The following is a 21,774-nucleotide window of genomic DNA, read 5'->3' as shown; positions in this document are numbered from 1 at the left end:
GCTTGTTTTTTTCTCTAACAGCAAAGGACACCTGCCACGTCACCTCTTACAATTCACGCTCCGAAACCCGTCCTCCAACAAGAAGTTCAAATGAAACTGAGAACTGGAATATTCAAATCCGTCTCTCACACAGATGGAGAGAAAAGATTTGGTTGTCCATATTTTTAGCAGCAGCTTTCTGATAAAATCTGGTTTTCACTTAGCTGTCAGCTATTCAAGATTCATCAAATATTTCGATAGTCAGCCAATTCATTAGAACATTTATTTGTGAGAAAAATAACTTCTCTGCATCTGATTTCTTAAAAATTCATGCAATATAGGTACATACAGTATGATACAGCATTAACACAACGAACAGCATGACCAGTATGAACACATTAAGCATATAAATACAACACGCTGCAAATATATAATTTTGCAAGATAAGTAACAATATAAAGATAGATAAATGTCAATATAAAGATAGCAATGTGATTAATGACAATATAAACAATGTAGACAGTGGATATGAGATTGATACAGTGTGAACAGTGTGGTGTACAGTCTGTACAGAGTGAACATTTATGGAAATAACATGAATAGTCACAGGAATTTATAGTATATTTCCAATGTTATAAGAACAATTCTTTATGCTAAATGAGGTCAGGAGTTAGAGTAGAACAAATGTTTATTATAAAAACATAAACAGCTGAACTATCAACACATGATTCCTCTCCACCAATCACAAAGCTCCTCTAGACCATTTAAAAACGAAGGTCCGGCCAACGCGCAAAGATCTGGTGGGTGTGTTCGAATACAAAACGCCGCGTACCGTCTGATACATCTATTCTTTACGCTCAGCCGGGCGGAGTTAAGAGCCTCAACCCGCCACACGTCTTCATTTGTAATCCGATTGAATCCAGTTCAACATCCTGACCAGAAGGTGCCATAATCGAACAGATCCAATAAGAGGGGCAATCATCTGTGAGGAAACCATGGAACCAATAAGCTATAAAATCCTAAACTACGTGTTCTCAAAGTGTGAACTGTCTGAACAAACTCTACTTTTATTTTTAACGGCTTTAAAGTTGACTGAAATAACGATAAAGCCGTTTTTCTGCCTCAGCACAGCCCAACAGCCATTTAACTCCCTCTGATATGAATACGCATCATCTGGTTTAGTGAAATAATAATTCACACAAATTCAGTATTGGCATTTTTACCAACGTGTGTGTTTTCACGTGAGATGTAACCACCGAATTATGTAAATAAATGACGGTAGTTTAAATCATTCGTGGGTGTCTACTTTGTAAGGCGGACGCGCACAGTCCGAAGCTGTCACCAGCTCGTCTCCAACTAGAGAAATCGTCTTTGAGTTCAATGAGTGGAGAGTGGACATGAACTGAAAGACAGTCGTTCAAAGCGAGCATTTTCGGCGTGAGGAACCCCTTTCAAAAATATTTCAGCTCGAGTCATAACGAAGATGCAACGATGACTCAGCCGCAGCTGAATGAGTTCATTCCTCCTCCGGAGTGCCCCGTTTTTGAGCCCAGCTGGGAGGAATTTGCCGACCCTTTTGCGTACATCAACAAAATACGACCAATTGCAGAGAAAACTGGCATCTGCAAGATCCGACCGCCGCCGGTGAGTGTTTCTTCATCTTGGTCTTTGTTCGAGGTGTTTGCACGGCGTGTTGGCGTCGGCCGCTGTGGACAATTTAGCAGGCAAAGTTGTGTTTTTAGACAGCTTTCAACATGGCGGATTGCGGCTCCGAGTAGAATAGTGAGCTAGCCCGAGCAGGAGTGTGTTCAGTTCGCTCCAACGGCAAGGGAAGCTCTCACAGACCTGCCATTCAGGAGGAAATCTGTGTCCCGGCCAAGTTTTGACCCCCAAACAGTCACACAATTATTTACGACAAAAGTCCACTCGAAGAGGGCGTTTTCTAAAAATAATTCAAACGCTAAAGTTTGCCTGTGCGCAAATATAATGTAAATTGTTTACGTTAGCGCAGAATGAAGTGCTTCCTGGAGTCTGCGCACGGAAATAACTCGCAAACATTTTTTCAGTCAGTCGTTTTTCCTTTCAGCAATTTAGTTAAATGTAAAGCACAACTTTTCCCCCAATAGGATTTGACGGATTTAGATAGTGTGAGGTAACGTAGCTAGCGTTAATCAGGCCCGTTTAAAGCTGCAGTTGTCTGACATCTAACGCTGGCTAACGTACGTGCTCGGTGACCAACTGTTTATGGAGAAAAGGGTCGCTCAAACACGGCGCTTAATGGACACTCTGTTTCTCGTTTCTACCACAGTTTCATCATCTTTATCCACTTTAATTACGATTTTCTTGACTATCTTTCTCCCCCAGTATTTTTGGACTTGCTGAATAATCTTATATCGTTATTGTGGGAGCAACTCTCGAACGATTGTTTTTGATATTAATTCCTCTTTTCTCATTGGAGGATTATTCTGCCGTAATCCACACCTCCCCAGCGTCACAGAAGGGAAATATTTATTTTAGAAAATTTAAAAAAACATAATAGTTGAAAATCCTCCCACAAAACGGACCAGAGTAGAAATTTCATTTCACACTGACCCTAATTCTGAGATATGATGGGAGTGGGGACCTTATTCCAGGGTGTGTCCATGCATTAACGCAAATTAGATAAAGGGCAAATTCAGCTGAAATTAAATGATATTACCATGTCTGACGTAATATCTGGCAGATATCCCCTTTGTCAGTATAAAACCATTGAGATGTTGCCGGGAAATGGTTTGTTTGATCTGTAAGCCATCAGATAGCGTGGTGCTCGTGTTTAGGAGAACTTAGGAAGCTGCAAAAGTCCATTTTACACGGTTTAACCCAACGGGATGGGGTACAAGGGACTGGATTGTTGTCAGAAACGGGTGGGTGGGGTGACTGCTTTTAGTGTTTGCTGGTCCAATGGCTCAAGATGCACAGCTCATGTAAACAAAAGAAGGCAGTAGGAGAAGGTTTGAGCAAAGATAGGCCTCTGATGGTCTCCTGAAATGGAATTGTAAAATAAGATTCTGTTGGTGAGCCCATTTAGCAATGCACTCTTTGTTTTCACCAGTGCATGAGCATTTTAGTCCCAGCCTGTTCATTGAGTGTGCACTGGTGTATATAAATGTCTCTTTTTAAAGTTTAAATCCGTCATTTGCGTTGCACAGCGTATGCACAATTATCTGCATGCACCAGCAGTTTCATCTGAGCATTCAGACCAAAATCTGGCTCCAGGGTGGTGTGTGGGCCAAAAAGAAAGAAAAAAATCAAAAACAATAAACAAATCCTTGAGCAGATGGAATCTGAGCTCTTGAGAGGGGATTTCTACTAAGGCAAATTTTAAGTGTGTAATTTTTACACTTGTTTTGTATGTTCATGTGAAAGGAGAGCTCCTGGGGGCTTGTTTGGCAGAGGTACACACCGTTTGCTCATGAGATCCTGTGTTTAAAGATAGCATCTAGCCTGAGCTTTCTTTTTCTTTCATTTTTTTGACTTTTTCTCCAGCGCAAACAGTTCAAAACGAGTGAGTTTTTGGAACGGAAGTAAACATTGCACCACAACCTGTTTTTGATCAGTGATTTCTGGGTGCACAGCATGCGGTTAGAATTTCCTACAGGGGTTTACACAGGTCACGTTTTGACTGTAGATGTTTGTAGCACACACGCAGAGGATTTTTAGTGATGTGTTAGGACGGGTTGTGGTTAAGTTCTTAATACACATATTTGTCATTTTGCACTGGGGCAATGCTAGTCACGTCGAGACCAAAAATGCACTTATAACCTTAACTGGTGTAGTCAAAAGGATGGTCAATAAAACTCAGCGTACTTTCATATGATTCCAAATCCTTGTTTTTGTTTTGTAGACCACCGTTTTGTTGGTCTAATCCTACTTTGTCTGCATATGATAAAGAGGTGGTAATGCAGCTATTGTTACCCCTACCCTGACCAGCATTTCCCTCCTGAGAAGAAAACAAGCCTTGTCCAGGCCCCCGTAAATCTTGAGTGAAGCATTTTATAGTGCCCACAGTAATCCTGCAGTAACACTCCAAGCAGTGGGTTTTGAAACCTAAACAAAGTGCTACTCTCAAAAATACACTCTATGTTTCTGTCCACTTTAAGAAACATTTAGAGTGTTACAGCTTTAGTCACATCAAGAACCTTAGGCTAATTTCCAGTCCCAGCTGAGTCAGGTCACATGATCTGTTTGCATATGTTGAATGCTAATTTGGCACATTGCCCTTTCATTACGAAGCTGTGTCAGTGGTTTGGGTTGAACAACAATAAATTAAATCATGATGGACTGAGACTGGATCCACTCTAAGATGTAGTTATTGCTTTTTGTAATTGTTCAATAAGTGCAAAAATATTTTATGTACATTGCGAGCAAATGTACATACTGCTATCAGTGCGTCCACGTCATCAAATTTACATTGGTATTAATAATGTGACCTGGTTTTTCAGAAAGCCTTAGCACACTGTTGAGCTCAGAATCTGAATCCTAAAAGAAAATATAACCACCCTGCAGTGATTAGTCAGTAGTCTATCGTTATAATCGACTAGTGTTATTAAAGTCATTTCATCATCAAAAATGCCTGCATTTTCCTTCTGTTCTTCCCTCTGTCTAATATTACTGTATATTTTTTGGCTAGGGAATAGACAAAACATTTGAAGATGTGACCCTGGGCACAGACAGTTGACTGGATACTTTCCACAGTTTTCACATATTTTATAGACTAAAATATAATCAAGAAAATAGTCGTCAGATTAATCAAAATATAATCTGTATGAGAGCAGCTGTACGCACTTTCGGATCATAGATTCATTCAGGGTTTATTGATTCATGTGTTTGTGAATGCATCAGAATTGGGGTGGAAATGGTGCAGCTGATGCACTGAGTTTGTCTAAGAATGCTTGTGTGACTGCGTGTGAAGGGCAAATGTGAAACCTGAAACCTTTATCTCCAGGATAAGCATTTCTGTCTGTTCTTCGTGGTCAAAGATGACTAAAAACAACTGTTATTTCAGCTCTACGTTTTAGACCACTGTTCATACTAATAGCAGCTCTTGAGGAACAATATCTTCTCATTCTTTGACAGTGTTTACCATTATCAGCTTCTTGGTGGAGAGAATAGCACATTCTGCTATCACAGTCAAGGACAGAATTTCACATGCTGTTTGCCTCTCATTTGTAAATATCTCACTCACTTGAAGCAGTGTAGTGTCACACATTTAATGATGTAAAACTGAGATTATGCTGCTGCTTCTTGAGCCATCACTGACGCCCTTTTTTCTAGTCTCGCAGGAAATTGCATGGTCTAGCATGAGTAGGTTTGTTTTAAAACAGTGTGCAAGTGCATTAATATTAGATGTGTCAGTGTTTCAAATGGGGCTTGACATTAATGAGAAATTTTTAATTTTATTTTTAATTTTATTTAAGGATCATGAAATATATTTTAAGACATTTTCAAGTTTTGGTTCTAATTTTTGTGTCATTGCTCATCTTTCCTCACTCTGTGTGTCATTCTGAGTTGAAAATGGTCACAAGTTAAACTAGTTGCTGTGAGCGTCCTTGGGCCTCTCAAGAAACCAGTTATTCATCATCCTTAAAATCTTTTCTCTTGCATTATCAAGGAAAACATTGTTTGAAAACTCTTCCAGTAAAGCATAAATCTCCTTTGTGTGGCTTTTCCAGCTCAGTGTGTTGTCTTTTTTGCCTCATTCTGGTGCTCCACGCTGCAGTGCTAAAATGTCATGAATATTTGACAAGCATACAGTACGTCTAAATCTCGACCTGGAAGTAATGACTGGGAGCTGAGAGGGACAGAGAGGGTTGGTTTGGGTCCTTTAATGGTTTCATTGTTTTCAAAAAAACAAAAATGTGCAATACACTGAGAGCCTCCTTGTGTAGGATGTAACCTTTTAAAACCTATTGACAAACCTGCAGACAAAAGTTGATCTAATGAGGTTTTATTTCAGTGTGACCACCAAAAAAGCCAGTTTCATTTTGCATACTTAGATGTTGTTTTGTTTTTTTCCACAGGACTGGCAGCCACCATTTGCCTGTGATGTTGACAGACTGAAATTCACACCACGAATACAAAGGCTCAATGAACTGGAGGTACATGTGCCAGTGTGGTATTTGAAATGAGAAAATCCTGTTTAGCTAGTCATTTTATGATTTTATTCTGGTTTTAAAACATACATATTATTGCTTCACTAGATCTGTCTTTGTTCACCCCTTAAAACAGATTATTACAGTTACAACTTTAGAATATCTGTTAAGAGATAAGAAAATAGTTCAAACAAAAATAAAGCATCAATCTTGGAAAACAATGTTGGAAGATAAGTAGATCATTTTAGTGGCTTTCCTAAAATGGCCTTTGAACAGTTGACATCATGTGTACAAAGGTCAGTGTTGCTTAGACTTCTCAGATTGTTTTGTTATTCTCTTCTATTCACATTAAGTATTGAAATGTTTGAAACCTTGTTTCATCTTGTTTGTAGGCTCAGACCAGAGTTAAGCTCAACTTCCTGGATCAAATAGCAAAATTCTGGGAGCTCCAAGGCTGCACTCTGAAAATTCCTCATGTGGAAAGAAAGATTTTAGATCTATATCAACTGAATAAGGTGTGCAAGTCCCTGCTAGTTATGTACTTGCTATATTATTACATATCTGCATTTATTTACATGTGGATATGTTACAGAGTTTCACTCATGAGTGCACAGTTTGAACACATAATTTTTTCCTTTTCAAGTTGGTGAATGAAGAGGGAGGCTTCGATGCAGTCTGCAGAGAGCGGCGCTGGACTAAGATATCCGTCAAGATGGGCTTTGCTCCAGGCAAAGCTATTGGCTCTCATCTGCGGGCACACTATGAGCGGATCCTCTACCCATATAACCTCTTCCAGACTGGAGCCAATCTGCCCGTATGTCCCATCACTTTTATTTTCTTTTCACAGTAGCAGAGCAGCGGGAGCCAGCAGGGATGGGCATCTTTAAGATTTTATTGGCAGTACTATTCTTACCAATACTGTACTCAAACAATACTGTTATTGGTTCTTTTTGGTTTTTTTTCAGAGAAAATTTTGACAAATTTAGAACATAATTACCATTGCTTTATTCTTTCCCTTTATTAAATGTCCTCTCTTTACTCCAAGGGAAAAAGCAGCATTCTATCTATACTTTGACCGTTAAGTGCATCCATTTTTATATGCAGGTTATACAGAAAGGTAAATATGATCATTGTAAGATTGTATTTTTAAGGTCCTCATTTTAGGTATTTAAAATCTTTCTGTTTTTAATCACGAAAAAGTTTGTTCCATCTATATTGTTGAAACAATGTTAGCTATTTTTAGAATAAGAAGAAAAATTTAGTTTATGTTAACAGCAATAATAAATTGTTGAGAACGTGCCCCTTTGTTTTATTTTAAGTATAGGGATTCGTGGCTACATTAGGAGGCTTTGTGGATTTTGTGTCACGTAGTCTTTAGCCAGGTTTGTTCAGTGTTTGATTTGGTGTTCTTCTCATCACACTTACTTCCCTCACTCTGCAGAAGGCCACCTTGACCAATGATACTAAAGATAAGGAGTACACCCCTCATGACCTGCCACAGCGGCAGTCTGTCCAGCCCCAGGAGACCTGCAGCATTGCTCGCCGAGCTAAACGGATGAGATCTGAAGTGAGTCTGTTCTCTTTGTTCTCTGACATGGCAATCTGGACCATGTTTTATTCATTCTGTGAAATATATACTGCAAGTCAAGATTAAAAGTGTATGCAAAAGTTAGGACACCCATGCACTTTGAGTTCTCAAAACTTCATTAACTTGTTAGGCTTTGGTTAACTTTCAGTTAGCTTGTTTGGTCTTGTTACACAGGTCAGTAGTTGCCGTTGGGAATTAACTGCTGAGTTTAATAAGTTCACTGACTTTGTGGTACCCAGACAACTATGGTTTGCTCTAATCAACTGACTATAAACCTAAAATGAAGGTAATTGTTCCTTCAGAGCAGGGGAAAGGCTATAATGAGACACAGTGCTGCCAGTTTCTATTTTCCACAGACTGAAATGTCAGTAAATAACAGCAGCTAAGGAAAATTATGAAAGTCTCAACAATATCTCGAAGACCAAGGAACCTTCCAGATAAAATTGCACATTATATTTTTGTCTGCAAAGAGACTGCAGGAATCATACCTGCAGCACTCTGTCTTAAGGAAACCAACATCTGGATAAGCAAAAGTCATTTTGGAAACAAAACAACAAGATGGATGAAGTTACAATTATGGATTTTTATTTTTATTTTTTCCTCTAGTCATCATCAGAGGTTTTGAGACAAAAGGATGCCATATTTCATGATTGGGAATAGAGTGGCATCCTATGACACAGAAAACATTACACAGAGAGATAACAGCAAATTCTGGATGCAATTATCAGTCAAGTAAAAAGGGACTCTGATCCAAAGAAGATCTCAAAGTTTTCCTTGAGCTACTTCAAGAGATGTAAGCTGAAGCTTTTGGAGGGGCCACCAACAGCCCATTGACTTCTCTAAAATCTGTTGGGAGGTCTTACACTGTGCATGCAGTTTAAGATCTCCTAAGATCTGTTGCTGATCACTTTAGGTTCTGAGATCTCTCACACCATAAAATGGTCTGTATAAAAGAGTGGCTGGGAGGTAGAGTTACTGATTTCATCCAAACATTCTGCTGTTTTTTTATTTCATTGAAGAAAAAGGCATCACTATATGAGGAAAAACTCATAATAATTTTTGCTGCAAGGGCTGTATTTTTTACATTTAGTTTCAAAATTCAGTTAAAATATGTGATTTGTTGTAGAATGCCAAATTTTGGGATACTTCTGTAGGCTTACTACAGATTGCAAATTTATTTAGACAAGATGTGTACGTCATATACATATATTTTACTTGGCAAAAGACCATCGGACCTCAGTGTGGACTGTAACCATTTTGCATTTTAGTGATCAGGCCAGTATTTCCCATATTACTTTTGTTCTCATAAAGTTTATTCCTCATAACTCTCTGAGGACCCACTAACATTTAGTACTGACTCTCTTTCTGTCAATCTTTCTGTCTCACTCCAGAGAGGCTGTGTCAAAAGTGAACGTGGAGAAGTTTGTGAGAATCGGCCCAATTTGAGGAGGAGAATGGGAACGTATGTTGCCAAACCAGAACCTGGTAAGAAAACGGACAAACAATGCTGATAAACTTATGAATAAAAAGAAATGTGTTTTTGGCAGCAACATTATTGTCTCTGAAAGCCTCTGCTGAATCTTCACTCTTGCCTTTCAGTGAGAATGGCAGTGACTGAAGTGAAAAAGGAGCCCATTGAACACGAGGATCTAAGAAAATATGAAGAAAATGTATTTAATAATATAAGCAAACCTCTGGTGAATAAAGTAAATGTTTTTACATCATTGTAATTCAAATATTGTTTTAACAGATACATTTATTATGCGTTGCAACTGGACTGTAAAGCTCACAGCTGTTGTGTCTGTTCAGGTGGACCAGTATATGTGCCTGGTATGTGGCAGTGGAAGCGCTGAGGACCGGCTACTATTATGTGATGGCTGTGACGACAGCTATCACATCTTCTGTCTGATCCCTCCCCTCCATGATGTTCCCAAAGGCGACTGGAGATGCCCCAAATGCCTGGCTCAGGTGAGCTGCTCCACCCTCAGGGATCTGAAGTCTGCTCATAATTGGGAACTAGAGTATAATCTCCAGTTTGGCATAAACCTTTACAGTACAGTCCCAAAAGGTTGTTTTAACTTTATATTCCATTTTTTGTTTTTTGCAGGAATGTGGCAAACCTCCTGTTGCGTTTGGCTTTGAACAGGCAGCCAGGAGCTACACCCTCCAAGCTTTTGGAGACATGGCAGACTCCTTTAAATCTGATTATTTCAACATGCCAGTTCATGTGAGTTTGCATCGTTTGTTAACTGAGTGGTTTCCATTTTGCTTTGTCAGTGTTTTTTTATATTGCCTCAGTCACTTGTTAAATAATAGTTATATTCTGTTCTTAGTTTTTACCATCCACTGATGTGAGCAGCTTAATGGGTTAAAAATATGTGTATGAAAGTAACTTTTTAGTTCCTTGGAAGCACATCTGTCATGTTAAGGCATAAACAGACGCACATACAATTTATAACAACTTCAGTGTGTATATGAAAGTGTATTTAGAACATGCATACAGATATGAGACACAATATGGGATATTTACAAGGACAACCTGTTAATAAATAAATGTAATTGTTGCAGTCTTATTGGTTTTTGATTTACTGTGTCTGTGTGGGATTGTTTAGGGATGCCACCACCTACAGAGATAAGAATTCCATTATCTCCAACAATAAGACCTTGGAGAACACAGTGAACCTAAGAGGTTGTTTAGAGGTTTATTTGGCAACTTGCAGTTGAAAATGATGACAGTTGGATCCTGTTTCAGTCACGTCGTTCAGTGTAGGCTTGCAGAGGTGGTTGGTTTGGCTGTAAAGCAAAAGGGCAACATAGCAGGCCAAAGGCAGAGATAAGAATTCAGGGCCAGAGAGATTAGTATATCCAAACTAGTTATAGGTCAGTTGAGCTGACTCTTGTCTTCAAACTTAAATCCCACCTCTATCACAGATACCACTGTAAATAAATTAGGACCTTTCTTGTATTTCTTACCAGATTCTATCCGTAAATAACAATGCTACACTCTAACCACAAACCGGCTTTTTGTTTGATTTGGTTACTTGATTTTATGGCTTTGGTCTGCATCAAAGGAATGCCTTGTTGACACATTTCCAGAAAGTGGCACTTTGTGTTATCAGGTGTTGTATCCTCCTACTCGCACACATCCTGTGGGGTACTCTTAATGTGTTCATGAATGCGAGAGGTGAAAAGGTCAGAGGTCAGGGATCTGGCTTGAGAGGGGGGGCCAGGGAAAAGCTAACTTTATGTACCACAGGTTTGAAACAGAAAATTTTGTCCAGTTGTCTTTGGTCCAACAGTTTTGATTGGAATACTGCCATAAGTCGCAGTAATGGCAGAAGTGAGTCTCTGTTTATCAACTACTGTGTTTGTTTTTTAGATTTGTGTTTACTACATTGCTTGTTGTGTTTGTAGATGGTTCCCACTGAGCTGGTGGAGAAGGAGTTCTGGCGTCTAGTCAGCACAATCGAAGAGGATGTCACTGTGGAGTACGGGGCTGATATCGCCTCCAAGGAGTTTGGGAGTGGTTTCCCTGTGACAAATGGCCATTTTGAAGTCTCTCCTGAGGATGAGGTACAATATGTCTGTCGGGAACTCAGTCTGTATGCCACTTTTGTACAATGAAAACTCATTATCCTGGGTCGTTTGATGTTTTAACCCAAGTAAATGAACTTGAACATTGCTTTAATAGTTTTTTTCTCTTTAAAACTTAATGAAAAGTAGTAAAAATGTTCATGTTCATACATCAGGTAATGTCTAAAAGCATGCCCACCACCTCAAATCAATTATGAAAACATAAATAATATTTTTAAGAAAATATATTCTGAATATTTTCAAAATATCCTTCAATATTTCCTGAAGAAGAAATCTTCTAAAGAAAACATTCTTTACAACTGTGAAAAGTAACAGCACTGATGCTGTGTTTTTGTTACTGGATAGGATCAGTTTTATGTTCTGGTTTACATCTGACTGAGAGGTTAAGTGGAGTGTTGAGACCTGTCTCTGACCTGCAGCATTACCTGAGCAGCGGCTGGAACTTGAACAACATGCCGGTGCTCGATGCCTCAGTGCTGACTCACATTACAGCCGACATCTGTGGGATGAAGTTACCGTGGCTGTATGTGGGCATGTGCTTCTCCTCCTTCTGCTGGCATATTGAGGACCACTGGAGCTACTCTATCAACTATCTACACTGGTAAGAATGCACCCTGTAAACTCTGCTATTATTAATATAATTCAGTCCTGTAAAATATAGATTGTTAAAATACACAGTAATTTATTTTTAGTGTTTTTTCACTAAAATACCTGACTACATGTGCAGGGGGGAGCCAAAGACGTGGTATGGGGCTCCTGGCTATGCTGCAGAGCACCTCGAGTCAGTCATGAAGAAATTGGCTCCTGAGCTGTTCGAGTCCCAGCCAGACCTCCTTCACCAGCTGGTCACCATCATGAACCCAAACACACTGATGAACAACGGCGTCCCGGTAACCAGCTCACTGTTAATGCTCTTTTGTTAATTAAACAACGGTAGATTGTTATCCTGACGTGATTATCGCACACCACTATGGCAAATAAATTGTAATAGTACACATAAGCCTGTCAACTTTGTTACTGAATACTGTTTTCATATTTTAATACAGACTATCCCTTGCTCTTTTTTTTAAAAACCATTTACCACTTTAGATCTATCGCACCAACCAGTGTGCAGGAGAATTTGTCATCACTTTCCCCAGAGCTTACCACAGTGGATTCAACCAGGGTTTCAACTTTGCTGAAGCTGTCAACTTCTGCACCATGGACTGGGTAAGAAAACCAGCTTGCGCAACACCCAATTATTTTTATGATCAGGCTGGGTAAAATGTGGTTCCTCTGCACTGGCCTCTAAAGTTTTGTAACAGTTTTAACGGTTGTTATATTTATAGAAGTTCTGTTCGAGCCTTTTCAGTTATCTGAGAAGTACATTTTGCTGCAGTGATGCCATCTACAGTATGCTAAAAACAGACAGAAGACAATAAAAGGGATTAAAAACGATTTATTAACATACTTCACTGAGCATGATTGAACACAGTGTTACAGTCCCTAAACACTGACTCGAGGTAGCAAAAAAGGATTTCAGAAACAGAAACTTGTTATTGTTGTTACTTTTCAATAATTTCTTTTGGCTTTTTGCTCTAAAACTCTCCCATGTTTTCTGACAGATGCCCATTGGTCGTAACTGTGTGACGCACTATCGCCAGCTGAGCAGATACTGTGTCTTCTCCCATGATGAGATGATTTGTAACATGGCCCTTAAAGCAGACATGATGGATGTCGACCTGGCGTCAGCAGTGCAGAAGGAGATGACCATTATGATCGACGAGGAGAAAGGACTACGAGAGAAGATTAACAAAATGGTGAACTGCTCTGTCTTTGTATCTATTATAGTTTATTTTTTGCTTGTCCAGCAGATTTAGTTCAATGATAAAAACTGCTGCTAATAATGTGTGTTATTAAAGGAAATTATCTCGTGCCATGGTCTAGAATGAGTGCAAATAGTTGTTTGGCTTCTTCAGTTGGGATAGAAATTGCTTATGAATTATTTCAGGATGTAGCGGTCATTGCATATGGTTATGTGTATTTTCCTTAGTCCATGGTCTCAGACTTGCTGTTCCTAACCATCTGAATTTGAAGTTTAGTTATAAAGTTTCATGAATATCTGCTGAATTCCAAATTGTTTAAAAAAAAAAACAACAAAGAAATAAATGTTTTCCTAATTATTGTGTACAAGATTCCCCCGTAGAGAAACGGCCTAATTTTCAATATATGATTACAAATTATGATAACCAACTTGACATCTGGATAACTAGCGTGGTCGGTTTCAGCATTAGACACCTGCAACTCTTAAGAGCTACCCTCGAAGAAAAACAAATGCAGAAAAATAGGAGAATTCATGTATTTTGACTGGACTGAAATGCATTTTCTAGCAAAGCTCACAAATTAACAGGTGTTTCACAGTTTGATAGTTGTATACCCATAATGATTTGTCATCTGAAAACTTAAACCTTTTGAAGATATTTATCACAATTAGAGATTAAAAGGAGGGGACTTTTGTTGTTTGCACAGATGTGACATTTAGCTTCTGCGTCTCCTCTGCAGCAGCTCTAATGACTGTGAATTTGTGTCCCCAGGGTGTGGTGCAGTCTCGACAAGTTGATTACGAGGTGCTCCCAGATGAGGAGCGGCAGTGCTGCAAGTGTCGGACCACCTGCTACCTGTCTGGTGTCACCTGTGCCTGCAGTCCTGACAAGATGGTTTGCCTGTACCACGCCCAGGACCTCTGCTCCTGTCCTCATAGCAACCTAACACTCCAGTGAGTCTTCAGTAACCACAACAGCTGAATATATTCACCTCTGAATTTTAAGTGGTGAATTTTGATTTGTCACTGTCATGAGGGATCTGCTCCTGTTTCGTTAAAGTCTTGCTTTAAGAGAGTCTTACACCAGGTTTATCCCAAATTGTAACCCCTTTCTTACTGCAGAAACCATTTACAGTGTTCCATGTACAAAAATGCTGTTTATTATTTCAATTATAGACATTTATTTTATTGGATTTTCTGTCTATTTATTCTCTTTAACAGCCACTGCCCAATCTAACAGTATTTCACAAAGCCTGGCTGCCTTTAATTTACAGCAAATTGAAGCAAAAATGCATTTTAACTTGTGGCGTAAGGAGGGGAGAATGTAACTTTATATTAGAAAGTAAAAATCTCAAAATCGATATGATGTATTCACAGGCTATATTTGTGTTATTACCTGTAGTTACAAGTTTGCACTGGATGAGCTGTACCCCGTCATGGCATCAGTGAAGCTGCGTGCAGAGTCCTATAAAAACTGGGTTTCCAGTGTTCAGGACATTGTGGAGAACAAAGGAAACAAAAAAAGAGGTGCACAAAATTTCTATCCTTTTATTGTACTTCTGTCATTTTAAGGATGTATTTAAACATCGACTTAGTGTCTGTGAATCTGCTCTCAAAGAATCTGTTCTGTTTTCTGGTCAGGTTTGGAGGAGCTTCACAGTCTAATGGAGCAAGCAGAAACAAAGGCGTTCCCTCAGACCAGCCTTCTGGATCAGCTGCGTACAGTCACATTAGAGGCTGATAAAGTGGCTGTGATGGCACAGCAGCTTCTCAATGGGAAGAGACAGACGAGGTACTACAAAAATAGATCTGACATATACAGCACTGCTTGTGGATCCAGCTGTGTTGCTATAAATCAAAATGAACCAAGTATACACCATAAACATCAGCCGTGTTCAATCTATGTCAAAGTAAATCACATTAGATGTCACGTAATTATATGATGGCGCATCAGCGATGTTATCTTCCCATTGTTCTCCAGCTTGTTTTTTCTGATGACAGTTTTTCAGTATGTTTTAGTGTGAGTTTATTCCATTGTATTGTTATAGGCAGGATTAGAGCTCATCTACTGGTAGTGGTCTCCATTTTAAGATCAACTTTCATTTTGTTTCCTGGTCTGTTAAGCAGTTTAATCTGTGTTTCAGGTACCGTTCTGGAGGAGGAAAATCTCAAAGCCAGAATGAACTGACGGTGGAGGAGCTGAGGTCCTTTGTCCAACAGTTAGACAATCTGCCGTGTAACGTCAGACAGGCTCCTTTGCTCAAGGTTAGTGAGATCATTTTCCGTATCTTCAGAATTATTAAGCGAAGAGCTTTGATATGTGGTAGTTTTTCAAAGAAAACTTCTCTGTGCCCTCATTCTTTCACATTAAAGACTCCTCTAGTCCCACAACACCACATATACAGACATTCTGGTTCTGTGAAGTTCTAAAAAGTAGGCTTGTTGTGGTATTTATATGTCAGTTCCCAATGCTTGTTCGATGTGACCTCCAGGACCTGTTGACCCGGGTCGATGACTTCCAGCAGCGCAGTGAACGTCTCCTCTCTGATGAGTCACCCAGTCCGCTGGAGCTGCAGGACCTGCTGGATGTGAGTCTGGGCCTGGACGTGGAGTTGCCACAGCTGCCTCTACTGAGGGAGAGACTGGAGCAGGCTCGCTGGCTGGAGGCCGTGCAGCAAGCCAGCAGCCGGCCGGACAGCCTCTGTCTGGACACCATGAGAAGGCTGATAGACCAGGGTGTGGGCCTGGCTCCTCACAGCTCCGTGGAGAGAGCTATGGCTCGTCTGCAGGAGCTGCTGACGGTGTCGGAGCAGTGGGAGGAGAGAGTGCTCAGCCTCATGGAGGCCAGGTGAGGAAACAGAGCTTCACTGGGTCTTGACACTTGCATTGTGATTTTTTTTTTTTCCACTAAAGCTAGTGTTGCTTACTTGATTGTGACCAGATATTAGTTTTTTTCCTTCTGTAACAATAGTGTCAGAATAAAGTGTTAATTTCCCACATAAAACATGATAAACTACATCTGGAGTCATGAAAAATGGTTATTCAAACACCCTACCCCACTTACCTCTTACTTGCTCTGAGTGTCGGTCTCTGAAAGCTATGATAAGCTTTTCTCTTTAATAAACAAACACTTCTGGTACTAAGCAGAATTTAAAAAACATCCCAGGTTGGTTGCACTTGTGGGCTTATTACAACCTAATTAATATACAATGAAGTCTGCATTTAACCACTGTGAAATCCTATTTTGTGAAGTGTGAAAATGTGAAATCAGCTTAAAGTTTAGACAGCACAGAGTGAAATGTGCCAAGTCTGCAGAGCTGGATCATGGTGGATAAAGAGGATCATGGTGTTGTGACAGTACTTAACCCACTGATGGCTCCACGGAGACCACTTACTCAAATGATCTGATATTTTTTTTCTTTTTTAATTTGGACAATTGTTGTTGGAATGGCTCTGTCTTGTGTTTTCAACAAGTATGCACAACCTGAATATATACTGTTTTTAATAAACCTCATTTCTCTCCACAGGCCCTATCACAGCATAGAAACACTTGACGCTGCCCTACAAGAAGTAGAAAACATCCCTGCTTATCTGCCCAACTGTTTGCAGCTGAAGGACGTCATCAGCAAGGCCAAGAAATGGCTTCATGAAGCTGAAACACTCCAGGTGAAATACACAAACTGTGGCCATGTGGATTGTTTTCAGAGCTTTATACTTACACAGAGAGGGTTGAGTGTGATTTACTAATCTTGTTAATGCATATGTGCAGCTTGGGGGACGTATTCCTGTCCTGGACAGCCTATCTGAGCTGGTTCTCAGAGCAGAGGGCATGCCAGTGAGGCTCGACCCTCTGAGTCGACTGGAGGCCCTCGTCAGTGACGTTCAGAGCTGGAAGGAAAGCGCAGCAAAGACATTCCTACTGAAAAACTCTCCTTTCTCTCTCCTCGAGGTAAATAGAGGTGATATATGGTGTTATTAGTTTTGTATCTGTTTTCCCTGTATGGCTGTTAAAAATAATTTGTGTTTGTTGCTTTATTTTCAGGTCCTCTGCCCAAGATGTGATGTAGGTTCCGGGCACCAAAAGTCAAGATATAAAAAAGTGAAAGAAGCTTCGCAGGTCAATAGAAAAGCATCAATAAAACTGGACTCTGTATGTGACGTTGAAAGAGCTCTCTCTGACAGCAGGGACTCTGCCTCTGCTGTGAGTATTATCTCTGTTTCTCATAATTATATCACATTCTAGTTGGGGTTGAAGAACACATGATTGTGACCAGCAGTGTGTTGCACAGTTCCCTTGATGCTAGAAAAAACTGCTGTTGTTCGTTACAAAAAAAGTGCTGTCTAAAGGGTGACTCAAAAATCCGCTTGTTGGAATGGTCACCTCAAAATAGTGTTGTAGTTAAGAACAAGTAAGCTGAGACTAAGTCATGGCTCAGACCTAGGCAGAGTGAGACTGAGTCATGACCAGTACCACACTGCATGATACACTTGGGCCAAAATATGGATCACGCTGTTGTTGTATCTAATGCACTGCACTCCTGAAACCAGTGCCCTGAAATATACAATAATTATATTGGTAGCGTCCCCTACACTTTACTTTCTTTTTGCTTCCTTTCTCAATAAAAGTCAATAAATGCTTTCCATTGTCCCAGCTGTCTCAGTAAACATTGCTCTGTAGAATTTATACACTGCTGTATGTTTTCTTTTGGTGGCTGTTTAGCTGATGAGCTCTTTGTGGTTTAAGTAGCAAAACATTATGACAGAAGATCTGACTGTCATCTCCTCCCAGACAGCCACAACTTCTTCTCGTCTCACACTTTCACTTTGTTGGAGTGCGTTTGAAAAGGAGGCGGGGAGGGGTGACAGCCGTTAACAGTAACAGAAAATTCAAATTAGAAATGAGTCATGTTACTGGCTGCATTTGTAGCAGGAAGTTTTACATCCAGTCACAAAGATGTTGTTAAGAGATAAATCAGACAATGAACGGAATTGAGTGACAAGTCTTTAATCATAGTGTTGAGTCTTCTTTGTCTGGGACTGAGACAGGAGCATGTTTGACTGTCAAATGATAAAATGTTGTATATTTGTAATATTTAAATTCTCCACTCTAAAGAAATTACATAAGCACATTTTAAAACAAGTTTAAAAAGGCTGCTTTCTTAACTTCACAGCAAATGCTCCCTGTGAAGCATATTAAGAGCAAAAATGATCCTAAAATGTCTTATGGCAGGCAGAAAGCAATGACAATCTAAGAGGAAAATGTCTCAGAAAAGAAACAGGGAAACGTAGTTGCTGTTTTGTCAGTCATGCCAGAAAAAGCATGTAGGCATGTTAAAGTGAAATACACAAGTAAAAAACTAGACATGATCTGGTGTCAAGCTGCAGAATAAGATTATTTTTAATTTTGTCTAATTTTTTTCTCATCACAGATGACCGCTCTTGCAGAGGTCCGACAGAGAGAGATGGAGATCTTACTGGCTCTGAGGGCTTCAAATGAGTCCAAGCTTCTTCCTGCTGAAAACTGTTGTGCACTTAATGTTTGTGTTTGCCAAAAGGCCCCTTCGGGTGCCATGGTGCAGTGTGAGCTCTGTCGAGACGTTTTCCACTGCGGCTGTGTCACGACAACCACAGACATCGAGTATGGCCAAGCCTGGCTTTGCCCGCTTTGCCAGCGGTCGAGGAAACCTCCTCTGGACAAGGTCCTGCCGCTGCTGGCTTCGCTGCAGAGGATTCGGGTTCGCCTGCCAGAAGGAGACGCTCTGCGCTTCCTCATTGAGAGGACGGTTCGGTGGCAGCACAAAGTTCAGCAGGCCTGCACAGAGGGAGTGCTGGAGAAGGTGTCTGAGATGGTCAGTGCAAATCGTGTTCTAACTCTGTACATACAGCTGACCTATGACTTAGGAATATAGTTTAGCATCAGAGGGCTTGTTTACTTATTTAAGGATGTTGTGATGCTTTATGGTATTGTACAGCTATTGATTGTTCTTTATTGTTTCAGGGGAGAGTCGGACCCAGAATGTCTTCATGTCTGACTCAGGAAATAAATGGTTCATCGTTTTATACAGAGCATCACTCTATTCCACTCCAAGGTCAGTGTTAAAGGTTTTGCTGTAAACACACTCTGCATTCTCTCTTCTAGTTCTTTTCTGAATTCACTGATGCTCATCATATCTGTTACAGGACTCGATCCTGAGCTGGAGGAGCTGATGGTGGAGGGATTCCTGCTGCAGGTCACTCTGCCTGAGACCGAGCAGCTGTACAGATACCTGCTGTACAAACTGGCCCCCCTGCCCTCACGTAGCACCCCCAGCCCAGAGCAGGACCAGCAGTCTCCAAGAGCGAGCCCCTACCACCACAAGGTAACCACGAACACAGCTGAGTTTACCTCTTCTAGATAGCATTGCATGTCACACCTCATATGTTTGCTGTCATTATTGTTTACCATTTACTAAGTCAAGTTTTCAATTCTTAATTTGTATGTAGAACGGAGTGTCCAGTCTGAAAAAGGAGGCAGTGAACGGTCAGAGCAAAAGGACGAAGCGGCGCAAGGAAAGCTCTGACTCTCAGCACAGCGAGAAGGCCAAGAAGTGTCGCAAGAAGAAGCCCAAGAAAAGCAAAGAAAGCAGTGAAGAGTCGAAGAGAAATTGCTCTCCTTCACACACAGTGTCTGATCCTGCTCTTTCAGATTCAGAAGAGGACTATTCACTGTGTGCAGCACCGTGGTGCAGAGAGCCAGAGGGTGACGAGGTTCGTTTCATCAGTCTGCAACATATAATACATTATTGGAGTATTCATCTTATCCCATATTTATATTTAACTAAATTTTGTTCTTGTCTTATTGTCTGTGCTCAGATTTACAAGTTACAGTGAAAATGCTATAAAACACTTTTTTTTTTTTCCACTGATCTTGCTTGTTTCAGGTAAACTGGGTCCAATGTGACGGCAGCTGCAATCAGTGGTTCCACCAGATCTGCGTTGGACTGTCTGCTGAGCGAGCAGAGAAGGAGGACTATATTTGCATAAGCTGCACACAGCCAGACTATGACAGAGGAGAATGAAGACCAAAAAGTGATGTTGAAGGATCAGCAGTTGTTTTTTTTTTTGTTTTTTTTGTTAACAAGCCGCGGCACTTAAGTGCACACCTGAACTCTGTGTGTCCTGTGGCTTCTCCCCTTTTACCTTCTGGCTTGCTCTCAGTGAACATGGTGCTATTTCCTTTTTTCCCCAGAGTTACTAAAGACTTCTGTCACTGTTTTGTCACATGGCTGGTTTTTCAGCCTATCAACTAATCCTTTCTGAAACTTTCCAAGACTTGATGCAGATGTGGTAAAATGTTTCAAGAACCAACAGCGCAGGGATTTTTCAACCAAAAAAATGTCAATTTGACATTTTGGAACAGTTTTTTTTCTTTTACATGCATCTGAACAATGTGAAACTTTTCTTTCTCTTGTAGAGTAAATATTATTTATCTAAGCAATAGCTGAACAGATTAATTGAGGTTCAGTTTTCACCTGAGCTATATTTGTGCATAGAAATACTTTGATAAATGCCTTCCTGAAGCAAAAACCCTGGAGAATTCACATTAAGAATCCTGTGATTACACAGTTCACTTAACGTTTGTGTACACTGCGAAACAGAAAGGGATCAATGATCCAAATTGTGCAACTGTTTGCACCTGATAATTTGCTCACATCCCTTAAAAATCACTGACTTTGATATGAAGTCAGGTTTCCCGTTTGCGCTGTCTGCAGAAGAAAACAAAAGTCCTGGATCCTTTGTTCCTGGCGTTGGGCGAGACTTGATTATGCTCACAAACTGAGAATGAACTGTCCGACATTCAAGGAATGTACATTTTATTTTAGGGTGGATTTTCCCTTTATGGTTGAGGTAAAATATTTTGTTGGACTTAGATTTAACACAGACTGTGTGATTTATTTGCCACGGGTATATGACCTTTTTTCCTGCTCCTTTGAGTAAATAATATAATTCATATGTTGCAGTTTGCATTATAAAAATAAAATGTTTGTTCCCATACAACCCGACTCATCAGTCCTCACAGTGCTGAATGCCAGACATATAAGCCAAAAAGCTGGAAAAGGGAATATGTGGCACAGCAGAACCACTGAAAGGAGGCCCCTCAGTTGGTTCCTATGACCTCATTGGATTCTCCAAACCGGAAGAAAATTTGAATCTTTTGAGCAGGTGGGAGACTTCAAAGACACCTGGAAGTACTTCAGTTACAGCAGGACATGAAGCGAGGTCACAAAGTCACTTCAACTCTATCAAATGTGTTTACAGTGGTGACCAATGATCTGAAGAGTTTTCAGAAATGATTTCACAATAAATTTCTGCAGCTTCACTTTGCCACTTTCCAGTCAGGGAGCTGCAAGCCTGTTTCACTTTTGTAGAAGCAAAAAACTAATGGAGTTGCATATTTAGAAAGGAAACTTGTATGTACCATACTAATATCCAAGGAATAGATCAAATACAGATGAATCAGTGATCAATGAAATGACAATGTATGAAGTTTCCCAACATCATAGATTTTGGCAGCACCTCCCCTCCAGTCAAAACGTCAGTAAAACAGTTGTAAAGTTAAACAATCTGTATCCATGTATCCTTCTTCCTTTCAACTTCCTGCAGAATAATGTTCAACTTTACATCACTGATGAAGTACTTTA

General features: G+C 40.2%; 1 protein-coding gene across 2 annotated transcripts; it reads left to right on the top strand.

Annotated features, from left to right (window-relative positions):
* The first annotated feature begins 1,314 nt into the window (after positions 1 to 1,314).
* Positions 1,315 to 21,130, top strand: kdm5ba (lysine (K)-specific demethylase 5Ba). Of its 2 annotated transcripts, none has more exons than XM_023287136.3 (27): positions 1,315 to 1,623; positions 6,039 to 6,116; positions 6,503 to 6,625; positions 6,754 to 6,924; positions 7,552 to 7,677; positions 9,090 to 9,183; positions 9,298 to 9,395; positions 9,508 to 9,666; positions 9,806 to 9,925; positions 11,113 to 11,271; positions 11,712 to 11,893; positions 12,020 to 12,182; positions 12,382 to 12,501; positions 12,897 to 13,091; positions 13,866 to 14,047; positions 14,496 to 14,620; positions 14,735 to 14,885; positions 15,238 to 15,358; positions 15,586 to 15,941; positions 16,621 to 16,759; positions 16,863 to 17,042; positions 17,136 to 17,294; positions 18,523 to 18,942; positions 19,092 to 19,182; positions 19,274 to 19,452; positions 19,577 to 19,840; positions 20,014 to 21,130. In XM_023287136.3, the coding sequence occupies exons 1-27, from the start codon at positions 1,471 to 1,473 to the stop codon at positions 20,149 to 20,151; spliced, it is 4,446 nt and encodes a 1,481-aa protein (XP_023142904.1). In that variant the 5' UTR covers positions 1,315 to 1,470; the 3' UTR covers positions 20,152 to 21,130. The 2 variants fall into 2 exon arrangements, with proteins under 2 accessions (XP_023142904.1, XP_023142903.1); XM_023287135.3 differs by having other exon boundaries at positions 9,298 to 9,404.
* Positions 21,131 to 21,774: the final 644 nt, after the last annotated feature.

This window comes from Amphiprion ocellaris, chromosome 5 (genome assembly GCF_022539595.1).
Source record: "Amphiprion ocellaris isolate individual 3 ecotype Okinawa chromosome 5, ASM2253959v1, whole genome shotgun sequence".
Taxonomy (NCBI): Eukaryota; Metazoa; Chordata; class Actinopteri; family Pomacentridae; genus Amphiprion; species Amphiprion ocellaris.
The sequence above is the reverse complement of the archived record's forward strand: the minus strand, read 5'-3'. Positions and strand labels throughout refer to the sequence as shown.